We start from the raw sequence: 19916 nt of genomic DNA, 5'->3' as shown, positions 1-19916 counted from the left end.
TTCATTTACTATACCTTGGATATATCAGTAAATATATATCTAAGTAAACAATTTTTAATGGTAGCATAGTTTCCCATTAAATGGCTATGATATATTTTATGTAACTGATTTTCTATTTATAATGTGATTATTAATATCACTGTGATGATACTTTTATACATACATCCTTGTGCGCTTATTTTTTGGGGGTAAAGTCCTAGAAATCAAATTGGCAGATACAGTTGATCCTTGAACAACATAGGCTTGAACTGCATGGGTACACTTACATGAAGATTTCTTTTAAATAAATCCTGCAGTACTGCATGATCTGATGGATTGAATGTGAGGATTAGAACTGTGGTTATGGAGATCTAACTATGAATCATACATAGATTTTTTACCGTACCAAGGACCAGTCCCCCAACCCTTGTGTTGTCCAAGGGAGGGTCAACTGTATTCTTAAGGCTTTTGATAATTTCCAAATTGTCCTCAGAAAAGTTCCAGATTGTATTTCCACAATTTCACTATTTATACAATAGAAATGATTGATTTTCTTTACAAATGTATCAACAGTGACGGCTTTTATGGTTTTAATTTGAACTTTTTAGGTTACGTATATTTTCATTCGTTAGGATTGTTCATAGTTACCTTGTGTATTGCCTAATAATATCCTTTTCTTGTCTTTTTCTCACTGAATTCTAGCTTTTTATATGCAATAGATATTAACTCTGTCATTTGTTGCAAATTTTATTATTTGTAACTTTTTTTAAATCAAATTTTAGAATCTTTGTGTTACTAGAAATTTTAAGTCTTTTGTTTCTGAAATTCATTGTTTAAGCAATGTCTTTTTCCAGTACTTTTACAAGCTTTTTTCTTACTCATAAATAAAAATGGTTGCCTATTTTTCTTCTGGGTAAATGTCACATGTTTCTCATTGACTGGAAACACCATCTTTATGATGTAGTTTTATATATATATATATACATGTTATATATATACCAGCTTGTGTTTTTGTGTGAAACTGTATATTTGTGTCTGTTCTAATGTATTCTGTATAATTCTGTTAATCTATTTGTTTTGTCATCAGTATCACATTCACTTAACTTAAATTAGCTTTACAGTATCTTTGATGCTCTGAAAGAACAATTTCTTTTTTAGAATTTTCCTGATTCTCTTTGTTTGTTTGTTTTCCAAAATGAATTCGAGATCATTTTATCAAGATCCAACAAATGTATTGCAGTTTTAATTAAGATTATACTCAGTTTATATGGGGAGAACTGATATGTTTACAACTATGAATTTTCACATTCATGAATACAGTGTATCTTTCTATTTATACTTTCTTTTATGTTCCTCAGTATAGGCTTTTTCATATAGGTCTCAGATACTTCTTGTTAAGTTTATGTGTGGTTTTATTTATTTTGTTTTTGCTGTTATAAATGGGATATTTTCCTTTTTTTCCCTACTTGTTGGTAAATAGAAAAAAATACTAGTTTTTGGTATTTATTTTGTAACTAGCCTTTTTACTGAACTCTTCATTATTTCTAACAGTGTCTTAGACTTACTAAGTATACAATAATCATATTTGCTCAAAGAAATGAAAAAGAGAGAGAACTGTGTGCCACGTTTTTGAATCATCATATCTCTTGCAGAACAGACCTACATAGCAGTGGTCTTATCAGGCATCCTTATAATCTTTAGTGAAAAGAGGAGAGATGAGCCAAGACTTGACTGAGATGAAGGAATGAACCATGAGGAATCTGGAGAAAGATTTCTGCAGAGACTAGTCAGTTCAAAGGCCTTGAGGAGAGAGTGTGGCTGGATGTTTGGGGAATAACAAGGAGACCAGTGTGGCTAGAGAGGAGTGATTGAAGAAGAGACTGGTAGAAGATAAGATTATAGAAGGAATCAGTTCAGTTCAGTTGCTCAGTTGTGTCCCACTCTTTGCGACCCCATGAACTGCAGCACGCCAGGCCTCCCTGTCCATCACCAACTCCCGGAGTTCACCCAAACTCATGTCCATCGAGTTTGTGATGCCATCCAGCCATCTCATCCTCTGTCGTCCCCTTCTCCTCCTGCCCCCAATCCCTCCCAGCATCAGAGTCTTTTCCAATGAGTCAACTCTTCGCATCAGGTGGCCAAAGTATTGGAGTTTCAGCTTTAGCATCAGTCCTTCCAAAGAACATCCAGGACTGATCTCCTTTAGAAGGGACATACTAACGCATATATATGGAATTTACAAAGATGGTAACAATAACCCTGTGTACGGGACAGCAAAAGAGAGACTGATATATAGATCAGTCTTATGGACTCTGTGGGAGAGGGAGAGGGTGGGGAGATTTGGGAGAATGGCATTGAAACATGTATAATACCATGTATGAAACGAGTCGCCAGTCCAGGTTCGATGCAAGATACTGGATGCTTGGGGCTGGTGCACTGGGACGACCCAGAGGGAGGGTATGGGGAGGGAGGAGGGTTCAGGATGGGGAACACAGGTATACCTGTGGTGGATTCATTTCGATATTTGGCAAAACTAATACAATATTGTAAAGTTTAAAAAAAAAAATAAAAAAAATAAAAATAAAATAAAATAAAAAAGAAGGGGCTGGTTGGATCTCCTTGCAGTCCAAGGTAAAAAGCATCAATTCTTCGGCACTCAGCTTTCTTCACAGTCCAACTTTCACATCCATACATGACCACTGGAAAAACCATAGCCTTGACTAGATGAGCCTTTGTTGGCAAAGTAATGTCTCTGCTTTTGAATATGCTATCTAGGTTGGTCATAACTTTCCTCCCAAGGAGTAAGTGTCTTTTAATTTCATGGCTGCAATCACCATCTGCAGTGATTTTGGAGCCCATAAAAATAAAGTCTGACACTGTTTCCACTGTTTCCCCATCTATTTGCCATGAAGTGATGGGACCAGATGCCATGATCTTCGTTTTCTGAATGTTGAGCTTTAAGCCAACTTTTTCACTCTCCACTTTCATCAAGAGGCTCTTTAGTTCTTCTTCACTTTCTGCCATAAGGGTGGTGTTATCTGCATATCTGAGGTTATTGATATTTCTCCCGGCAATCTTGATTCTAGCTCTTGCTTCCTCCAGCTCAGTGTTCTTCATGATGTACTCTGCATGTGAGTTAAATAAACAGGGTGACAATATACAGCCTTGACGTACTCCTTTTCCTATTTGGAACCAGTCTGTTGTTCCATGAGCAGTTCTAACTGTTGCTTCCTGACCTGCATACACATTTCTCAAGAAGCAGGTCAGGTGGTCTGTTATGCCCATCTCTTTCGGAATTTTCCGCAGTTTGTTGTGATCCACACAGTCAAAGGCTTTGGCATAGTCAATAAAGCAGAACTAGATATTTTTCTGGAACTCTCTTGCTTTTTCAATGAGCCCGTGGATGTTGGCAATTTGATCTCTGGTTCCTCTGCCTTTTCTAAGACCAGCTTGAACATCTGAAAGTTCATGGTTCACGTATTGTTGAAGCCTGACTTGGAGAATTTTGAGCATTACTCAAAATTCTTTATTTACTGGAACCCAAACACTAATTCCACATCCTCAGTCATTCTTAATTTTCAAGTTATTTTGGTGGAAAAATACCTAAGGGTGTCCAAGTGGCAAGAGTAGCGAAGAGTCCCAAATAATGCCCGTGCTGAAAACTGACCTAGTTGACCAGATAAGTCAACTCACTGGGAAAGCTACAAGCTCTATTGACAGATCAAATATCCCAGGAGAAATAAGACAGGGGAAGAAACAAGCAAAATCTTTATTGCTGAAAAAGGTAAAATTAACCAGAGTGTTGGGCACTGTTATAAATTAAAAATTTTCAAAACAGCAATATTTTCTGACAAAGCTTGGCTGTTTGATTCTAGAATATAATTTTACAGCTGCACAAAGATATTTTCATTTCATTTGTAGTCAGAGGAAGGAACAAGATGAGAAAGAGAAATTTGAACCTTCCACCCCTTTCTTTTTATTGTTTGTAGCCCCTTGAGATCCCTGGGTAATTTAGCAGATATAGCCAGTAGTTTCTTTTTGTAAGTAGGTCATTTTGTTTGTTTGTTTGTTTGTTTGCTTTTATCATGGATGTCCAGGCTACTATGAGTGTAAGATAGTGCCTCAATTCAAACCTGACTCAGAGATAAGTTCAAAAATATCTTTTTAAATTACAATTTTGAATCTCTTTTAGTATCTTTCCAATTCTGATTCCTACCCATACTTTTGCAAAAAAAGAAAGATGAGAGAAGTCTCTAATGATGATTTATTCTGTGAAATGACCTCATCTTGTGACCCTATCAGTATCTTCAGGGTTATATTTGAAATATTTATACAGTAGTAGATATGGTTTTAAAAAGTCAGAATGTGAAAAATAATTTAAGAAATTAGGTGTGATAACAGGAAGAACAAAAGGAATAGCGAGAAACACATTCCACAAATAGGTGGTCTTGAAAAGCTTTTTTAGTAGTAAAATTAATAACTTATACTTGGTAGATGGAACTGGATGGATCCTAAAGCGTTTGACCCCCTAGTTACAATAAAATAGAAGGCCTGATAATAGACCCCATGTAGTTCCCACAGCCATAACTTATTGCCGTCCTCAGCTTGTGAGTCAGCATATCATAGGCCTCTGTTCTTTCTTAACCTTCCCAACTTGAGCTTTTCCAAAGTCCTGCTTCTTTCTTCTATTGCTCTCTTTTCCCTACTTGCCAATTCTATTATGCATTAAATGTTTTCATCACAGATCCTAAGTAAATTTAAAAATTAATGTTACTGTAATCTTTCTGTAGTAATTGATTCTCTGGGACTTTTTAGGTCTTGATTAAAAGAGGAAAATGTATGAGAAGATAGAGTGTAAAACAGAAAGTAAGAATGAAGAGTACACCAATAATGAGTTAAAGCAAAGAAGTAAAAAGACCTCAAAGTGGATAATTTACATAGAATTTAGGGAAGAGAAAATTTTCAGCTATACCTTTCTTACAGATCTTTTAAAAAGTTGTCTAATTTTCATTTGGTGTATTTAGATTTCATTTTTTTCAGGTTATGGTGAACCATTCCAATTAAATGACAGGATGTCTAATATCTTTCTTTAATTATTATTTTCCCTTTTAAGAAAGAAGACATGAGTTCAGTGATAATTTTAGGTCTTAGTGAACGCTGTAGTAGCACACCTTAACTTCTGAGTCCTTAACATAAGGCTTTTCTGAATCTGAGTAATAAATTTGTTTGTCTTATTTTAAACTTCCTTAGTTTAATAAATAATATTTTCTCCATTTTTGGTTTTCATTGCAGGTTTGACTACAGATAGTGGTAGAAGGAGAATCAGAATTTAGGAATTTTGATTCTGAAAGGCATGTTACATAAAATACCTAATTGGATTAACCCAAAATTTATCCAGCCTGATGTTTGGTCTCAAAGCATTTTTGTTGGCATTGATGGTTCTTGTTCATAATTGCAACTCTGAGAGTTAGGAGTATACTGCAAGCAACCTTTTCTCAATGAGTTCTGATAGACCTAGTATTTGGTAGTTTTTCTGTCTCTTATCCTGTATACTTTCAACTTATACTGTTGTCAGAGATGGAAGTCCTGTTTTAGTTCCAAAAGTATCTTTATATTACTGTGAAATAGTTCTAGTATTTCCATAATAGGATAATGGTTTAGAAGCAATAAAGTCAGAAGAACTGAATATTAGTCCTGGGTTTCCCCCTAATTAATTATATAACTTTTGTTAAGGTATCAATGTCTTTGGAACTCATTTTACTCCCATTTATATAATATATATTAGATAGCTTAGAAGTATTTTCTTATTTGAAATAAATGTGATAGAATTCATGATCATAGCTTTGCTCACTATTGTTACCAGTTTGTATATGATTTTATAGATCAGACATATGTTTTCTAATTTCTGTCTTCTCAGACAGTAAAATACTGCCTCATTCTCCCCTCCCCCAATTCTGAAAGTATTTTCTGAATCCCTTTGGTCATGTAAGTTGCACCTTTCTAATCTTTCTTTATTGATGATAGAGTTGATGACATCAGCACTAAGTGCTGAAGGTATGGGCAGATGTGCTATGATATTATATAAATGTAAGATCATATTTTCTGTTTTATTTCAGCTGCTTTTTTTTAATGCCAGTATTTGTAGGGCTTTTTAGCCATATCATTTCAAAATGTCTTTTAGGCCAGCCCTTTGGGTCTGGACCAGACTATTCCTAAGCTCTTTACTATTCAATATCTTCTGGGACAGAGATTTCACAACCTGTCTCTCACCTTGAAGAAGCTCTTATAGCTAACATAAATCTTGCTTTTGCAATTTAAGTTCGGATTTATTTCCTTTTTCTTTTCTCTTTGGAGATGGGAACAGCCCCAAACTTGAAGTGATGCTTTCTTATGAGGGCCAGTACTGAATGTAGTGGAAGGATTGTTTCCAGTCTGGCATCATTTTTAGCTTTTATATATTAAAGCTTCCTGACTTTGATTTCAATATTCATGGTCTCAAGAGATGCTATTCTTTATAGCCCAAATGAAATAACAGTTACCTATCTAATATTAATGTTTATTATATCTTTTGCTAGTTAGAACCAAATGAGGTACTGAAACAAAAAATGAGTTCTCAAAACCCATTTGAGAACTTTAACAGATTTGTGTTTTATTGGGTATAACTATAGTCATGAGGGAGTGGATTTTTGCCTGTGGTTTGTAGATTTGATCTCATTATTTTATTCGTCATATTGTATACATGATTTCTCCATCATATTTCTAGTACTAAGACTAAAAACTTGTTCTTTAAAACAAGCTGTCTTGAAGCGAATTTCAATGTGTGTCATCAAAAAGCTTTAGTACCTAAGCTACCAAATGTACTGCTGCTGCTGCTAAGTTGCTTCAGTCGTGTCCGACTCTGTGCGACCCCATGGACTGCAGCCTACCAGGCTTCTCCGTCCATGGGATTCTCCAGACAAGAACACTGGAGTGGGTTGCCATTTCCTTCTCCAATGCATGAAAGTGGAAAGTGAAAGTGAAGTCGCTCAGTCGTGTCTAACTCTTAGCGGACCCCGTGGACTGCAGCCTACCAGGCTCTTCCATCCATGGGATTTTCCAGGCAACAGTACTGGAGTGGGGTGCCATTGCCTTCTTCCACCAAATGTACTAGATATCAGGAAAAAGCAAATGCATTCTCTGCCCTTGATGCGCCTATAGTTTTATTAGAGGAAGAGATTATAAAAATTATAAAGCACTTATAAAATAATTTAAGATAGAGCATATAAAGTAAGATGTTTAATGTGAATTTTATTTTGCATTTTAAAGGTTGATATAAAAATTTTTATACTATACAGATCTATTCTATTAACTAAGATACCCTGAAATGTCTAATTGTTTAATTCTGATTCCTTTTTTTTCTTTTTTTGCTTTAAAGGTTCAGCAGTTTTCTGAAAAAGCCTTCCTCTTACAGCTTTTGAAAACACATGAAAATGCCTTAGAAAGACAGTGCAATGAAATTACAAACCAAAGGAATATGCTTCTCCAAACCTTTGTACGTTTCCAGCCACTTGGAAAATTTATTTTACTAATTGTATGAAAATTTTGTATAAAAATATGCTTTAGATATATGTTTAGAAAAATCATCCATATGCATATTGGCAGGTAGTCCTGTTGAGATATGGAAAATTATTAAGTGCTATTTTAAACCAATTGGTAGAGTAATATAGTTTGAAAGAATTAAATTGTCAGGATGCACTATAGAAATTATTTGCTATTGTAATAAGCATAAAATAAACATTGAAACTGAGTTGAATTGCTCAAGATCTTGGTTTTAATGCTTTTGAAAGGCACAGAGGTTCAAACTTGTGGATGTGGGTGCAAAGATAGATTTTGTTTATTTTTTTAAATCATAAATCACAGCAAACAGACTCAGTAGCTTTAAATGACAAGAACAGCTTAGGAATATAATCTATAACTAATTGACTTTTTGAAAAAATACATTTTGAACTGTTAAAAATATATATCCAGAGTCAGAATCAACCACCAAATGGTTATGAATGGCATGGCAAGTTTCCAGCTGTAGCTCTTAATTAGTTATGTTTCTTGGAAAAAAATTGGAAAACACAGTAATGTTTAGGTTCTACCATTGTCAAAAAGTTTAGGTTCTAATATTGTTTAAAGTTTCTGGAAATTCTTATTTCTTTCTACTTCATGTTGACATTTTATGAAATTTAAACTGTTATTTAGAACTGTATTTGAAATGACCATGTAATTTTACCTTGTCTACATTTTAAAAGATTTTCTTGGAATTCACACTCAAAGGACAGTAATTCCTTTGAGTGTAGATCTGCATTTTCAACTTTGGTCATTTAATTCTTTTACCATCCAGTTGCAATGTAATTCCTTTGAGTATAGATTTTCAACTTTGATCATTTAGTTATTTTACCACCAATTTTGCAATGACAAAATGGCATATATTCCTGTGAGTTTAATACACAAACAGACACATACATAATGATCGGTGGTAAAATTTCTACCTCAATAATTCTCCTAAAATATTAAGGATAAATCTTTCACATGAAAATAGTTGGTTGTTATCATGTAATAATCTAAGTTTTTAAATTAATACTGCTGGAGGAATATAGCATTTTAGTACCAGGAATATAATTTTCTGTTGTCAGTATTTCCAAATGATTGAATTTTAATCAGTAAAGAAGAATATTGTTGCAATTAACACCTATATTTGGTCCTGTGTTTCCATTTTTCAGGAGGCTACAAAGAGAAGAGTTACAGAGGAGGAAGAAAAATTTATTAAGGAAATTACAGACTTCAATAATGAATATGAATTAACAAAGAAACGAGAGCGTTTGATGAAAGAAAATGTCAAGATTCAAATATCTGACTTAGAAAACCAGGCAAACATTCTTAAAATGGGTATGAAAACATAGTACCACCTCATTTATCTGGCATTAATGAAGATAACTTATTTTGAATTAATGAATTTTCCAGAAATTTTACATTTTTATAAGTAAATTGGGTTATTGCATTGCTATTTTTTTACTTTTATCTTAATTGTATGTCTCTCTTACTGTGAGTTGTCTCAAGCTCTTTAGAAGTAGGTGTGACATGATCATTGGTCATTTATTTAATAACCAAATTCTGTTTACTATCTGTTATATATTAGGCACCCTTTTAGGTCCTGGAGGTATAAAACTAAAATGGGGGGGGGGGTGAAATATATAGGCAGATATTTATAGTACATTGTGATAGAAACTATATAGGTGATACTGTTGCTGTGATCTTTATTCTACCATCAAAACAGTTTAGGAAACACTGTTACACAGGGGGGTAGGGAGAATTCCATTTCAGAAACACTAGTATGCAGGCAATTGCAGTCTGTAATAAGATGCTGAACTAAAGAAATTATCAGAGAGGCTAGTGGTGAAGAATCCATCTGTCAATGCGAGAGACATGGGTTTGATCTCTGGCCAGGGAAAATCCCATATGCAGCAGAGAAGCTAAGCCCTTGTGCCTAAACTACTGAAGCCCACATGACCTAGAGCTTGTACTGTGCAGAAAGAGAAGCCACCACAATGAGAAACCTGCCACAGCAACTAAGAGTAGCACCTGCTCACTGTAACTAGAGAAAACCCTGCACAACAATGAAGACCCAGTACAGCCATAAGTAAATAAAATTATTAAAGAAAAAAATAGAAGTTACCAAAGACAGGAGAAGACAAAGAGATTTTTAGGAAGAATGACAGATGTATCACTGACTAAACAGATATAAGGAAAGTCAAGCATGAACCACAGTTTTCACACTTCAGAGATTGGGTAGAATATGGTACCAGGAGGAAGAGCAGAAATGGAGGTGAACTATAGCCTTTTCTGGACAAAAAAATTAAGTTTTGTTTCAGTGTTTTTAGTTGGAGATGTCTATGGGATAAACAGGTAGAAGTGCCCAAGTAGCAGGTTGAAATTGGTTGTGAAACTGATACAAGAGATCAAGCTAGAACATTAGGTGTGGGATTCCAGATAATTTGCTAACATAATTCAAAGGGAACATGTAGAGGGAACATAGAGGGGTAGCAAAGACCAAAGGCAGAAAATGGAAAAGCATAGCATTTAAGGAAATTAAGAGAATAATGAGACAGAGATGTCAAAGAGGGCAAGAGAACCAGCAGAGAGTAATATGTGATTTGGGACAAGATGCTTAAGTTTTATTTGCTTCAGTTTCTTCATCTATGAAGATGGAGGATAATGATAATGACCTTAACAAGATTGTTGTAAGTACTCATGAAATAATATTTAATTACATAAAATGCTACCTGGATCATAATTAAACCCTTAAAATATAAGGATTATACTTTTTAATTAGCTTAATTTCATAGATGAAAGAAATGAGGTTCTTAGAGATAGGTTGCTTTGTGTAGAGAGTATAGGACAGAGGTTCTTAAGGCATACATATAAGCATACATCTTATAGGCATACATCTGGGAAGTTCTTATATATATATATATATATTATGATCAGGAAGGAGCACAATACAAAAAACTAGAACTAGAAGAAATGCATTAAAAACTGTTTTTAGATATTAAGGACAAGAGACTGTCCAAGGCTATGATTCCTAAGAGAAGGAAAACACATGAGGCATGATTACCTAGGCTTTTACCTGGTTGCAGTTTTTTGACAACAGGAGTGAGAGAGGGAACTTAAAACATAGTGGCCTGATTGAGTCAAGGATACGATACAAAGACTGGAGTTCAGGGAGGCTGAGTTAGCTGAAATTTTCAGGACAACGTACTGAGAGGAAAGAACTGCACAGACAAAACCTCCAGAAATCTACATAGAAGTTGCTTTGAGTCTTTGGCTATATATTATTCTTTGCATACATAGGGGAAAATCCTCTAGACTGAATAAAGAAAAACTGCTGGGGAATCATAAGGTCAACAATTCTGTGCGCTCACCCAGGACTGGGAGACATTCATGTTCCATCCTTTCAGAATAGAAAGAGCTCATTAAACAGAAGAATCCTGCCTTAATAGTAGGATTCAATTAGCCTTCGACCTAAGGCTACTCTGCTGCTAAGTAGCTGCTAAGTCGCTTCAGTCATGTCCGACTCTGTGCGACCCATAGATGGCAGCCCACCAGGCTTCCCGTCCCTGCGATTCTCCAGGCAAGAACACTGGAGTGGGTTGCCATTTCCTACTCTGGACACACACTAAATCTTAAAAGCAGGGTTTGAACCTTATTATGTTACCTAACTGCATGCTAAATAGCAGGTATCAACATGCTTGAGGGGAAGAGAGCAAAATTCAAACATCAACAAAATAGTAAACAAAATGTCTAGTATCCAACCAAAAATCACTATATCTGTGAAAAAGAAATTGTATCTCATACCAAAAAGGAAATTAGGTCAACAGAAACATCTCCAGAAATCACAGAGATAATGAAATTCACAGAGAAAGACTTTTAAAATTGATATTATAAAAATATTCAAGACCATGAATATAATACAGATAAATAAAAGATATAAAATAATAATACATTCAAAAAATCATTTGGCAAGATCCAATACCCTTTCATGATAAACAGTCAATAACCTAGACATAAAAGGGACCATTCTCAACCTGATGAAGAGTATCTTTGAAAAACCATGGTGAATGTATCTTTCATCAGGAAAAGATGAAGATATTCATCCATTCCTAGTACTTGTATCCAGCATTTTACTAGAGATTGTAGCCTGGGCAGTCAGGCAAGAAAAAGAAATATGAGACATCTAGATTGGAAATAAAGTAGTAAAACCATCTCTATTTGAACATTGCATGATCTTGTGTATAGAAATCCTAAGGAATCCTTAGGAAAACTATTTGAGCTAATAAACAAGTTCAGCAGGGTGGCAGGTTATTAGATCAATATACACAAGCCAAATGGACAATTTGTAAATTAACATTCAATTTTCAATCAAAAAAGAGTAAAACACATTTAACAAAAGTTTAAGACTTGTATACAAAAACTACAAAAAACATTGTTGAAAGAAATTAGAAGTGAAGTGAAGTCACTCAGTCATGCCGGACTCTTTGTGACCGCATGGATAGTAGCCTGCACCAAACTCCTCCATCCATGGGATTTTCAAGGCAAGAGTACTTGAGTGGGTTGCCATTTCCTCCTCCAGGGAATGTTCCCAACCCAGGGATCGAACCCAAGTCTCTCACATTGTAGACAGACGCTTTACCGTCTGAGCCACCAGGGACCTAAATAAATGGAAAGTCATCCCAAGCTGATGGATTGGAAGATCTAATATTGTTAAGCAGTACTTCCAAAAGTATATTGACCATACATTGCTTACATTTTTACTACACAAGAAAAAGTTAATCATTCTTGACAGACATTAGGCAGAGCCAAAAGTAGTTAATATGTTTTTTTTTTTGCATATTTATTTCTAGAAATGAAGTCAATGGAACATGATAGTGACCTGTTAAATGAACTTCAAAGACAAAAGAATGAATTAATACAAGAATTATCTACTTTGCAGAGAAAGCTTAAAGGTATTACATGTATGAGTTACTTTGCTGATGAATCTGTCATTTGTTGTTCAGTTGCTAAGTTGTTGTGTCCGACTCTTTGTGACCCCATGGACTGTAGCACACTAGGCCCTCCTATCCTTCCGCTCAATTCATGTTCATTGAGCCAGTGATGCTATCTATCTCATTCTCTGCTGCCCCCTTCTCCTTTTGCCTTCAGTCTTTCCCAGCATCAGGGTCTTTTCCAATGAGTCAGTTCCTATCAGGTGGCCAAAGTATTGTTCCATCTTCAGCATCAGTCATTCCAGTGAATATTCAGGGTTGATTTCATTTAGGATTGACTCCAAGGGGCTCACAAGAGTCTTCTCTATTATAGGTTAATATTATTCTTTCAAAATGTATTTACTCATTGAGATATAGGTGATGTAAAAAGGGAATTTTGTTGATGTGAAAAAGGAATAGGTAAAGCACTAAATTAATAAATGTTGAATCTGGTATTTTTAATTTCACACAAATTTTAAGATCTTTTTTTGTGTCTTTAATTGCTACATTAAAGTAGAAAAATAAAAATCATTAGTACATGTATTTTACATGAAACACTGAAATTTAGAGCATTGTTCTTATGAGTGAAGAAAGATAACCTTTATATTTAATTTTTTAAAGAGTATAAGAATTGTCTTAATTGTTTAGGTTTTGAAGATAAAAAACATGAAGCCATTTGTACTACGAAATACCTAGAGGCAGAAAAAATAAAAATCAATGAAAAACCTCAAAATGATGCTGAATGCTTAAGGTAAGAATTGCCTATTATACTTTGATATAAAGTCTGATAATTTTTCAAGTTGTCAAGTAGATTTCAACATAAAGCCAAATGCATAATTATTTCAAGATCATTTAAGATGTATTTCCGTCTATGTGTATTCTGAAATATGTTAATAAGCAAATGCTTTACTGGCTAAAAGCACATAAGTTTTAAATCGTATCAGGTTGATAATATTGAAATCAGTCTTTTCCTTTTCCTCAAGAACTCTTGAGTTATTCACATCCTAAAAGATAAAATGTAGAATCATTTCCACAACTCTTTTTTTCTATTATCCCTAAGTTTTTGGAGTGAAATGACTGAAATTATCTTTTTTGGTCCTTCTAGATTTCAGGGGGAAAAATAATCACAGTCTACTTTACTCGAAATCTGTGCTTCTGGTTTTGTGCCTAAAGATTAAAAATGTATTTTCTCTATGGAATATTTAGATGTTTTCTGTGTATTTGGATAATGAAAGAATGGGTGAGGTCTGAAATGACATAGTTATATACAAAAGGAGAGCATCTCCCCCAGTTTATTAATTTCATTGTTATTTCTTAATAATTCAGTGTTAACATTTGCTGGTTTAATTTTAAAGAGCTTCCTATACTTTCTAGGTTTCATGTAAGAAACAGAAGCCTCATTACTGAATCTATGAAGAGGCAAATGAAGCCTTCTTTCACATAAATCACACAGGAAATATGTCCACTAGAGCTGAACAAATGCTTCAGATTAGCAGTGTATCACCTTAGGCCATAATTTTAGTAGATTGTGAGAAAATATTTGCAATTTAATTTTATGTTAAGTTTTATAAGCATGAAATATCAAATCTCTTGGGTGATATGTTTGATACAGAATGAGTTTCTGTAATGACAGTCTGCTCATTGATTTTTTTTTACACTTTTAAAAATGGTCATGCCCACTGGTATCATTATAGTTCATAGTATAAAGGCTTCCAGTATGAACTCCAGTTTTGTGGGTTTATCCCTCAGTCATAAAAGTTTTCCCTGGTTTAAAATTAAACACTCAAAGTCTGTTAAGAGGGCCATTTCCTTCAGAGATGGTGACAGAGGAAATTTGGATAGAAAGAAACATCAGTTAATATGTCTAGTCCATTCTTTGCATTTTAGCAGTTACTGAATGAAATGCCAGTATTTAACAGTTCCCACTTTAAATTCTTTAAAATGTGTAGGTTAGTTTCCCTTCTGGTATGTTCCATAAAAATGATTTCGAGTATGAAGAACAGAGTCAAAGTACTAAGTATAGAGATTTTGAAAAAGAGCCTCATCAGTCTTATAAATAGCAAAATAACAAGGCACTAATAATGGTAGCAAGAAATGATATGACATTTATTGAACATCACTAAGACCGATATTAAGTTGATTTTACCCCTAAATTTTAGAATAGAATCTTTTTCATTTCTGTGTTCAAATGTATACTGAATTCTGTAGTGATGACCTTCATCTTAAATTTTCTGATTTAACTACTATTGGTATAGATACTGTTTTTATAGTAGGGTTTCTCAGACTTGGCACTGTGAGATTTGGGGCCAGGATATTCTGTAGTGGGAGAGCTGTCCCATGCATGTAAGATGTTTATTAGCATTCCTGGTCTCTACCAACTAGGTGCCAGTAGCACTACTCACCCCCAGTTGTTACAGGCCAAAAGCGTCTCCAGATACTACCCAATGTCCCCTGGGCAGAGGCAGGTGGGCACAGTTGTCCCCAGTTCAGAATCAGTCTTATTTTTAAGGTTTTTATCATTGTACTTCTACTTTTATTAAACTTTAACCAATAAGAAAGCAATTGCAAAAAATTAATACTTCATTTCTATGAGCTTATTGTTTCTGCTTTTTATAATTAGAAAAATTTTGATACCTATTTTGTTTATATTATTGAAATTCTTTTATAATGATTATAAAGTTAGAGTTTTTTAAAGTTGATCTGCCATGTTCAGGTTGTTTGTTGGACTTAATGCCATTCATTAATGAAGAGAACCAGTACTTTATATTCACAGTGTTTTAATGATCTCGGCTTTAATTTTTCCCTATTTATAAATTATAAGATATTTGTTTATTTAAAAGATTCTGTTGTAAAGAGTATGGGATCATTAATTAACACATGTTAAGGCAACTAACTTACAGAATATTTCTATGCTTAACACCTAAACTAGAGGTTGGATTAATTTCTAAGAAGCATCCCTGAGAACTTTATAACTGATCAAGCTAGTGTTTTTCACATAATCTGGGGAGGACAGAAGTGATAAACCTCAGGGTCTCAAGAGGCAGTAAGCATAGAGATTAAGGTTACAAACCCTTTGAACCCCAACTTTGCTATTTACTAGGTTGGTGACCCCAGACAAGCAATTTAACATGTCTGTGACTCATTCTCTACATCTATCAAATGAAGTTAATAATGGCAACCACCTCACAAGATTATAATAAAAATTAAATGACTTAATATATGTGTGTGTATGTATGTGTGTATATATATATATATATATATATATATATATAAGGTCTTTACATATATATATATAAAGCCCTTAAAGCAGTGCTTAGTACACAGTAAATACTCTAAATTATTATACATAATTATAATTGTATAATTACTTATGATTTCATTTGTACTTCTTATTATCCATATGGATTTCATGCCTTTCAAGCTTCTTTCTCATTTTTTTTTCTGTCCTTTTAATGCAGAGACTTCCTGATAGTTATTGATTGGATTCTTATTTTGTACTCTCCATGGCTTGTCTCATCTGGTCTAAAGTTTTAGTTATAGTCTATAGATAATTTTTAAATCCCTGTCACTAATCCCTCCTTCCTAAGATCCAGCTGAATTCTCAACAATTTAATTATTGTTATTTTGTTCAGTTGCTAAGTCATATCTGACTCTCTGCAAACCCAGGGACTGTAGCACACCAAGCTCCTCTGTCCTCCACTGTCTCCCGTAGTTTGCTCAAATTCATTCCCGTTAAGTCCGTGATGCCATCCAACCATCTCATCCTGTGTTACCCTCTTCTCCTCCTGCTGTCCATCTTTCCCATCATCAGGGTCTTTTATATTGAGTCGACTCTTCACATCAAGTGGCCAAATTATTGGAGCTTCCTCTTCAACAGTTCTTCCAATCAATATTCAGGGTTGATTTCCTGTAGGATTGACTGGCTTGATCTCCTTGCAGTCCAAGAGACTCTCAAGAGTCTTCTCCAATACCACAATTCAAAAGCAACAATTCTTTGGTGCTCAGCCTTCTTTATGGACCAACTTTCACATCCATGCATGACTACTGGAAAAACCATAGCTTTGACTGTATGGACCTTTGTCAGCAAAGTGATGTCTCTGCTTCTTAATACTGTGTCTAGGTTTGTCATAGCTTTCCTTCCAAGGAATAAGTGTCTTTTAATTTCATGGCTGCAGTTACTGTCCACAGTAATTTTGGAGCCCAAGAAAATAAAGTCTGTCACTGCTTCTACTTTTTTTCCCTTCTATTTGCCACGACATGATGGGATTGGATTCCATGATCTTAGATTTTTGATGGAGTTTTAAGCCAGCTTTTTCACTCTTCTCTTTGACCTCTTTCAATAATGTAATATAGTCAAACAAAACCAAAAGTATAACTTATGTTATCTCCCTGCATTTCTGTCACATACTCTATTCTACTAGCTCATCAGAATACTATTTGTGCATTTCCAAATATGCCAGAAGACTTCACACCTCTGTATCTTTCTTTTTCTTTTCCATTAGCTAAAATCTGATTTAGTCCTCAAGGCATAGCTCACATGGCATTTTTCCTGGGTATTGCTCAAACCCAAAATGTGAAACCGAGAAGGACCCTGTGGGGCACCTGGGCACAGAAGTCTTTTGTCCCCCTTTTCTTATAGGCGTGGAGCTTCCCTGGTGGCTCAGAGGTTAAAGCATCTGCCTGCAATGCAGGAGACCAGGGTTCGATCCCTGGGTCAGGAAGATTCCCTTGGAGAAGGAAATGGCAACCCACTCCAGTATTCTTGCCTGGAGAATCCCATGGATGGAAGAGCCTGGTGGGCTACAGTCCACAGGGTCGCAAACAGTCGGACACGACTGAGTGACTTCACTTTCTCTTTTCACTTTCACTTTCTTATAGGCAAGGCTCCAACCTCCATGGCCTTCCCTGAGTTCCAAATGACAGGTTTGAATAGTTGTTAATCAAGAGAGGAGTAGCCAAGAAACCACCTGAGGCAAGATTAAAGGGACTAGAGAAGCTCCTCAAGATTAGGAGACTCTAAATGAGAGTAAAAGAGTGCAAGCCCTGCATATACCCTAATTTTGTCAGCAAGCCCACCCTTGAACTCCTGCCATAAAACTCCTCATCAAACCCTCCCAGATTGGGACACATAGTTTTCAAGAGCAGGAGTCTGCTGTATCCGCCTTTACTAGGCATCCCCTACTCTTGTCTACTTTACCCAAAACTCTTGTGTCTTCATGATTCGCTTTGGCACTGGTGCAGAGAGGCTGAGCTTTTGGCATGACATGTAGCAGGTATGTTTGATGTGTTCACAAATCATTTCCACCCTATTCCAACCCATCACCAAATTTTGTTGCTTGTGCCTCCAAAACATTTCTTGAATCCTTCCACTTCTCTCTCCACAGCTAACATCCTATTTCTAGTCACTTGTCTCTCTTCCCTGGATCCCCGTAACAATCTCTTTTCTGCTTTTCCCTCATCCACTCTTGCTACCATTGCATAGTAAATTGAGTTGCATAATTTCCCTTATTAAAATCATCTGTGGTTTCATAATGACCATAATACAACCTAAAGCTCATGCCTTGTCACCATATGGTATATGACCACCTCCCAGATGTTTTTCCCAACTATGGTTACCAACAGAGGTCCATCTAGTCAAAGCTATGGTTTTTCCAGTAAGCATGTGTGGATGTGAGAGTTGGACTATAAAGAAAGCTGAGTGCCAAAGAATTGATGCTTTTGAACTGTGGTGTTGGAGAAGACTCTTGAGAGTCCCTTGGCTCGCAAGGCAATCCAACCAATCAATCCTGAAGGAAATCCTAAAGTCCTGAATGTTCATTGGAAGGACTGGTGGTGCAGCTGAAACTCCAATACTTTGGCCACCTGATACAAAGAACCAACTCATTGGAAAAGATTGAAGGCAGGAGGAGAAGGGGACGACAGAGGATGAGATGGTTGGATGGCATCACCAATGCACTGAAAATGAGTTTGAGTAGGCTCAGGGAGTTGGTGATGGACAGGGAAGCCTGGCATGCTGCAGTCCATGGGGTCACAAAGAGTCGGACATGACTGAGTGACTGAACTGATTGACTGATGGTTCCCTTCTCACTCTGCTCCCTCAAGCAATCCAGGCTTTCTTCCACCAAAAACCTTTATCTATGCCTTTCTTTCTCCTCAGGTTATCAGATTCAGTTCAGTTCAGTTGCTCAGTCATGTCCGACTCTTTGTGACCCCATGAATCGCAGCACGCCAGGCCTCCCTGTCCATCACCAACTCCCAGAGTTCACTGAGACTCATGTCCATCGAATCAGTGATGCCATCCAGCCATCTCATCCTCTGTAATCCCCTTCTCCTCCTGCCCCAATCCCTCCCAGCATCAGAGTCTTTTCCAATGAGTCAACTCTTCGCATGAGGTGGCCAAAGTATTGGACTTTCAGCTTTAGCATCATTCCTTCCAAAGAAATCCCAGGGCTGATCTCCTTCAGAATGGACTGGTTGGATCTCCTTGCAGTCCAAGGGACTCTCAAGAGTCTTCTCCAACACCACAGTTCAAAAGCATCAATTCTTCGGCACTCAGCCTTCTTCACAGTCCAACTCTAACATCCATACATGACCACTGGAAAAGCCATAGCCTTGACTAGACGGACCTTTGTTGGCAAAGTAATGTCTCTGCTTTTGAATGTGCTATCTGGGTTGGTCATAACTTTCCTTCCAAGGAGTAAGCGTCTTTTAATTTCATGGCTGCAGTCACCATCTGTAGTGATTTTGGAGCCCCCAAAAATAAAGTCTGACACTGTTTCCACTGTTTCCCCATCTATTTCCCATGAAGTGATGGGACCAGATGCCATGATCTTCATTTTCTGAATGTTGAGTTTTAAGCTAACTTTTTCACTCTCTTCTTTCACCTTCATCAAGAGGCTTTTTAGTTCCTCTTCACTTTCTGACATAAGGGTGATGTCATCTGCATATCTGAGGTTATTGATATTTCTCCCGGCAATCTTGATTCTAGCTTGTGCTTCTTCCAGCCCAGCATTTCTCATGATGTACTCTGCATAGAAGTTAAATAAGCAGGGTGACTCTTACCTGTTGAGACATACCTTATCCTTTAGATCTCAGTTGAACTATTTCCTCAGGGAAGATTCCCTGTGATCTTTTTATAACTTGTTATTTTTACTAATAACACACTGTATTTTGTCCTATCTAACACAGAATCCATTTTGTAATTATATATTTATGTGCTTTATTTTATTCATGTTTGTCTCATCACTCATCATATGCTCAATAAGGGGAAAGATCTTACCTACTTTGTTTACCATTGTATACTAAGTGTAGCCACTCAGTCGTGTCCGACTCTTTGTGACCCCATGGACTGTAGCCCACCAGGCTCCTCTGTCCATGGGATTCTCCAGGCAA

The 19916-nt window shown here is 35.9% G+C and overlaps 1 protein-coding gene across 1 annotated transcript in view; it reads left to right on the top strand.

The window, feature by feature from the left end:
- The window catches only part of CCDC172 (coiled-coil domain containing 172), a 57595-nt gene that overhangs the window by 24046 nt on the left and 13633 nt on the right, over positions 1–19916 (top strand). Inside the window, exons 4-7 of the mRNA XM_027528410.1 lie at positions 7394–7510; positions 8727–8892; positions 12405–12506; positions 13173–13275. Of these exons, the coding sequence (XP_027384211.1) occupies positions 7394–7510; positions 8727–8892; positions 12405–12506; positions 13173–13275 (488 nt within the window). The remainder of the gene's footprint in view (positions 1–7393; positions 7511–8726; positions 8893–12404; positions 12507–13172; positions 13276–19916) is intronic.

This window comes from Bos indicus x Bos taurus, chromosome 26, assembly GCF_003369695.1.
Source record: "Bos indicus x Bos taurus breed Angus x Brahman F1 hybrid chromosome 26, Bos_hybrid_MaternalHap_v2.0, whole genome shotgun sequence".
NCBI lineage: Eukaryota > Metazoa > Chordata > Mammalia > Artiodactyla > Bovidae > Bos > Bos indicus x Bos taurus.
This window is presented reverse-complemented; position numbering and strand designations above follow the sequence as displayed.